Raw genomic sequence first — 5,055 nt, 5'->3', positions numbered from 1 at the left:
GGACTCTAGTGGCCGTGTGAGAATGTGTGTGTGTGTTGTGTGTGTGCATCTGTGAGGGATGGGCACGTGAAGAGGATGTGAGCGAGGGGATGCCTGGTGGTGGCCCTGCCGGGGTGTGGCCTGCAGCGTGACGGAGACCAGGGAGGGCACGGGTTAGGGAATCTTTGCTGCAGACTATCGCCCTGTCTAGAGAGAGTGCCGGGATTTGTAAAGCATTTTGGCATTTGTCGTCACACTAACCCATCCGAGAGGTATCGCTTTTGCAGTTTCGTGGGTGAGGATTCTGAGGGCCGCTACGTGATGGATTGGCACAGGATGTCACCAGGCCCCCCATGGCCGCCCACCCTCCATCTAACCTTCATCATTGATGTAGGCATCCCAGTCAAAGGTCGAGTTGCCAGCCCAGCTCTCCTGACTGTTCCACGTGTCGTTGTTCCACGTGTCGTTGTACCACGTGTCATTGCTGTACCATGTGTCGTTGCCGTACCACGTGGTGTTGGTGTCGTTGAAGGGCGGGGGCCAGCGCACACACTTCTGCCGCAGGTTCCCCATGAAGAGCTGCAGCCCCACCAGGGCGAAGACGCTCAGGCAGAAGACGGTGAGGATCATCACGTCCGACAGCTTTTTCACCGACTGGATCAGGGCCCCTACGATCGTCTTCAGGCCTGACCACAGAGAGGCGGGAGTGTTGGCAGGGAGCAGGACAGGGTGACAATGCGCTTCTCGCACGTGGCCCTACTCCACCTCCAAGCCTTGACTTCCTGGGCACTACTAACTTTCCAGAGCCTTCCCGAAAGAACGCCCTTCCCTGATCACAGCCTCAACCACAGCTTGGGACTGCCATGGGCTCTCAGCCACTGGGAGGATGGACTATAAGACTGGGGGGGGTTGGGACCAGCAGTTGGCGTAATGGCTATGTCACTGGACTCCCATGTAGTCGACTGTGGTTCAAGTCCCGGACCCGGTGGCTTAAACTCATGCCGAGCGCGTGTGTGTGCGTGCCCAAGACCCCGAGAGGAGAATGGAGGAGAAGGGATTGCAGTGTGACCATCCCCCCCGGGAGGTGATTTCTTGCTTTCTGTCTCTCTGTCTCTCTCTGTCTTTCTGGCGAGCTCATGCGCCCTATAGCAAAAACCTCTCCAAAAAAAAAAAAAAAAAAAAGAAGACGATGACGACTTTGGGGTGCTGGCTCTGCGGTACGGCAGTAACGTGCTGCTCAAGAGAAGGCACGTGGAAGAGCTTAGTAAATGCCGCTAGGTTAGCACCCCAGAGTGTGCTATGGCGCACTAATCTCCCATGCCGTCCCCAGGGTGGTGGGGGTTGCTAATGCGTGGGAGACATTATGCTCTGTGTTCTACTCTGAGAGACTCATTATGCTGGTCATCCTATGGAAGGCTCTGCAAAATCCTGCAGAAACAAATAAAAATATTAATACCACATTAGTGTATCTGACCACATAACCCCTTTTCTTTTCTTTCCTTTATAGGTTTTTGCCATAGCATACATGCACTAGCCAGAGGGAGACAGAGAGAGGTAATGTGAGAAATCGCCCACCCAGGGTGATGGCTACGCCATAATCCCTTCTCCTCCATTCTCCTCTTAAGATTTTGGACATGCATGCACATGTGCTTGTGTGATTTTCAAGCTGCTGGGTCCAGGACTTGAACTGCTGTCTGCCACGTGGGAGTGCAGCACCTTAACTACCTGCTGGCTCCCAGAACCCTTTTTTGTATAATGCCTATTAACCTGAGAACAGCAGGATTCACCCTTAGAAGCTGCAGACATTACTGCCTTCTGCGGCTTTGGACGAAGGCACGAACCATTCTTAGGGAATTCTAGGGGTGCATTTCCATCATCTTGGAAGAGCCCTAACACCCCCCTTGGGCCTCACCCTTGCTTCTTCACGTCCTTTTCTAACCCTGATATGGAACACAAATGCTCAGAGGTCTCCTTATAAAACCGTGCTGAGGTGCCAGCAGGTGGTGTGGTGGTTAAGGTACTGGACACTCCCACATGGTGGACTACAGTTCGAATCCTGGACCTGGTGGCTTGCTTTCTCACTTTCTCTCTCTCTTTGTCTCTGGTCAAATTAAAATAAATGAATGAATAAATAGAAAAAATGAATAATTATTTAAGATAAAAATAAAACAAACAAACCAACAAAAGAAAACCATGCTGAGCTCTGAAGATGCTAGAGGCCAGGCAGGAGAGTGAGCTTGAGTCAACACCAGCGTGCAGAGAGGCCTTCTGTAAACACACCCACCCCCAGGTTGTCCCCTTCCTCGGTGGCAGGGAGAAGGCTTTGGACCAGATGAGAACCGGGGTACTTTTTAGCTTTAAGACTTAGCAATGCGCCCTCCTTCCCCAGCTCTTCATCCCTTTTCAGATCGTCTTCCTCTCCCTGTGGGAGCCAGGACCGATTCTATTTATTTCGTGTCTCTCGATGCACTATTTGGAACTGCCCTGACCTCATCGCTCAGCCCTCAGCTGGGTGTGGCATGCCCCTAACTGAGCCCTCAGGCTGGTCGGGACTTCCCCTCATTGAGTCCCTGTGGGCCGTGTCCCTCTCAGGTGGTCTCTTGTCTGCCCGGGCTGCTTATTAATGAACACACGTTTATGTGTCACAGACCGTGGGCCAGCACTGTTCTAAGCACCGTGTAGCTATTGTGCACTGAATCCTCGTGACAACCCAGTGAGAGGGATTATTATTATTCCCACTTTACAGATAAGGAAACCAAGGTACAGGCTGCTTGCAAAAGGTCAAAGTTAGGAAGTGGTAGAGCTGGGAAGTGAACTCGGGCAGTTTGGCTCCATTCTCTCTCTTTATTAATGCTGAGAGAGAGAGAGAGAGAGAGAGAAAGCAACCCCCAATCAGGCCTGGTCCATTTTCCTCTAATTCCTGGGCACCTCCGTCTGTGCTTGCCAAGCCAACAGGTGGAGGTCTCAAACCCTGGACAGCCACGTGGGCTCTAGCTTCCTGCGGGCTGTGCTATGGGCTGGCCAGAATCCGTGCTCTGAACCACCTTGCTCAGCTGCCTCTCAGAGCGTGCAGGCCCCTCTGTGCCAGGCTTTGGTGTGGGTTGAGTGCAAACGCCAGCCCTAGATGGTTGGGACTTGGGTGAGCCTCCTGGAACTTGAGCATCAGTTTCCAGCCCTGGGCATGGCAGGAGGCTTGTTGGCCAGGCAGAGGGGCCCCACGCCTCCCCAGTACCTGGGATGACTGTGATGGTTTTCAGGGCTCGCAGCACCCGGAAGGTCCTCAGGGCTGAGATGTTGCCCAAGTCCACAAACTCCGTCACGTACCTGGGTGGGGTTGGGATGGGTGGGTGGGAGGAGGTTGGTAGGGCAGAAGTCAGGGCTTCTCCTGGCTCAAGTGAGTTCTAAGGAATCCTTGTAGTAGGGGCACCACCACGGGGCGGGGTGCAGGTCTGACACCCATAAGGCTCCTGCTGCAGCCCAACAGTTGGGCAGGAAGTACAGGATCTTTGCTGCTGGGGGCTGGGGGTGGGAGGATAGCCCGGCTTGCCCAGGGGGACCGCCTCAGGGCTGCCTCACGGCTGTGCATAGTCTGCAGTGGGACCATCAGGCGAGCCCCAAGCCAGACCCTGGGGATGATGGCTCTGAGAACCGCACAGCTCACTGTCTGCATGACTGGCCCTGCAGTCCATCCTCTGAGAGGGTCAGCCCAGACAGGCGCCTTTGCAGGCCCCTCCCCTGACCACCCCAGCCACAGGATGCCCCCGAGTGCCTGCTCACGCCATCAGGATGACACTGAAGTCCAGCCAGTTCCAGGGGTCCCGGAGGAATGTGAAGTCATCAATGCAGAAGCCTCGGGCCAGCATCTTGATGAGAGACTCAAACGTGTAGATCCCGGTGAAGGTGTACCTGGTGAAGAGAGGGCCCGCCAGGGCCTGCACGTCACCCAGGCAGGATGGGCCATGCGTATATGACGGCCCTCCCAGGAAGGCAGGCCACAGAAATGAGATACGCCATCCCGGAGGCCTGAGGACACTAGTGAGGGCGGTGGTGTGTGCTGCCCTGGGGCTGAAGGTGTCCATGGAGCTTAGACGACGGTGTCTCCCTGAAGGACAAAGGCCGAGGAGGCTGGGATGGGGGAAACTTACTCCACGTTCTTCGACCAGGGCGGCGGGTTGCTCATGGTCATGAACACACAGTTGGTCAAGATGGTGATCATGATGAACATGCTGAACAGCGTGGGGGAACGTCAAGGAAAGCGAGGGGCAGGTGGGCAGGGCACCCCGTTTGCCCTCCCCCTCCGCCTCTCCCAACGTCGGCAGGATATGCATGGATGAGCACCTTGATGGCGCCACGCCTGATGATGCTGAAGGGACTCAGCATGTAGAGCGCGGGCGTGGCCGAGAAGCGGAAGATGGCCTTGCCCTTGTTGAGCACAATGAAGGTCTGTGGCAGGGAGAGGGTCTGTGAGACCTAAGGGTGCACAGACGGATGGATGACAGACAGACAGGGGAAGCCCTCCCAGGCCCCAACCTTCTTGTCGCTGTAGTAGGGGTCCAGGTCTTCCAGTGGGATGCCAATGACCTCCGGCGGGGGGTCCCCAAAGATCAGGGGTAGGCTCTTGCCGGCCTCCAGGTCACTGCGTGGCTTCCGTTCTGGCTCCTCGATCTCCATCTGCTTGTTCCGCTGCAGCCGGGCCTCCTCCTCTACTGCCCGCTGCTCTATGGCTGCCAGGGACTCCCGGGTGAAGGGGCGCAGGCAGTGGGGCCCCAGAGGCAGGGTGGGCACAGATGGGTTGGGCATCCTTGCATCCTGGGCTCAGGGGCCAGGAAGGTGGCGTGCAGCCAGGGCAGCTGCAATGTGCAGCCCCCGGGGGTGCTGGGTGGCCACCCTGCTCTGGGCCTGTGGTTCTGTCCTCACCCTCTTCCTGCCCAGGGATGGGGCTGGGGAGGTGGGCGTGCAGGCCCTGCAGGGACCAGGAGGTGTGCCTGTGTGGCCCAGCTGCTGCCGCTGCACAGGTGCTGGGCACAGAGCATCACCCCCAGCCCGCTCCACACTCGCCCGGCAGTAGGGTGCGCT

At 56.7% G+C, this 5,055-nt stretch overlaps 1 protein-coding gene across 1 annotated transcript in view; it reads right to left on the bottom strand.

Moving 5' to 3' along the window:
- Positions 1-4,779, bottom strand: part of SCN4A (sodium voltage-gated channel alpha subunit 4) — a 33,609-nt gene extending 28,830 nt beyond the window's left edge. The window contains exons 1-6 of the mRNA XM_006146792.3: positions 4,510-4,779; positions 4,304-4,422; positions 4,125-4,214; positions 3,757-3,885; positions 3,212-3,303; positions 357-665 (exon numbers count right to left, since the gene is read on the bottom strand). Coding sequence (XP_006146854.1) covers positions 357-665; positions 3,212-3,303; positions 3,757-3,885; positions 4,125-4,214; positions 4,304-4,422; positions 4,510-4,779 — 1,009 coding nt within the window. The remainder of the gene's footprint in view (positions 1-356; positions 666-3,211; positions 3,304-3,756; positions 3,886-4,124; positions 4,215-4,303; positions 4,423-4,509) is intronic.
- Between the last annotated feature and the right edge of the window lie 276 nt (positions 4,780-5,055).

Source organism: Tupaia chinensis, unplaced genomic scaffold, assembly GCF_000334495.1.
Source record: "Tupaia chinensis unplaced genomic scaffold, TupChi_1.0 Scaffold000187_1, whole genome shotgun sequence".
Taxonomy (NCBI): Eukaryota; Metazoa; Chordata; class Mammalia; order Scandentia; family Tupaiidae; genus Tupaia; species Tupaia belangeri.
Note: the sequence above shows the minus strand (reverse complement) of the source record. Positions and strands in the feature narration are given on the sequence as shown.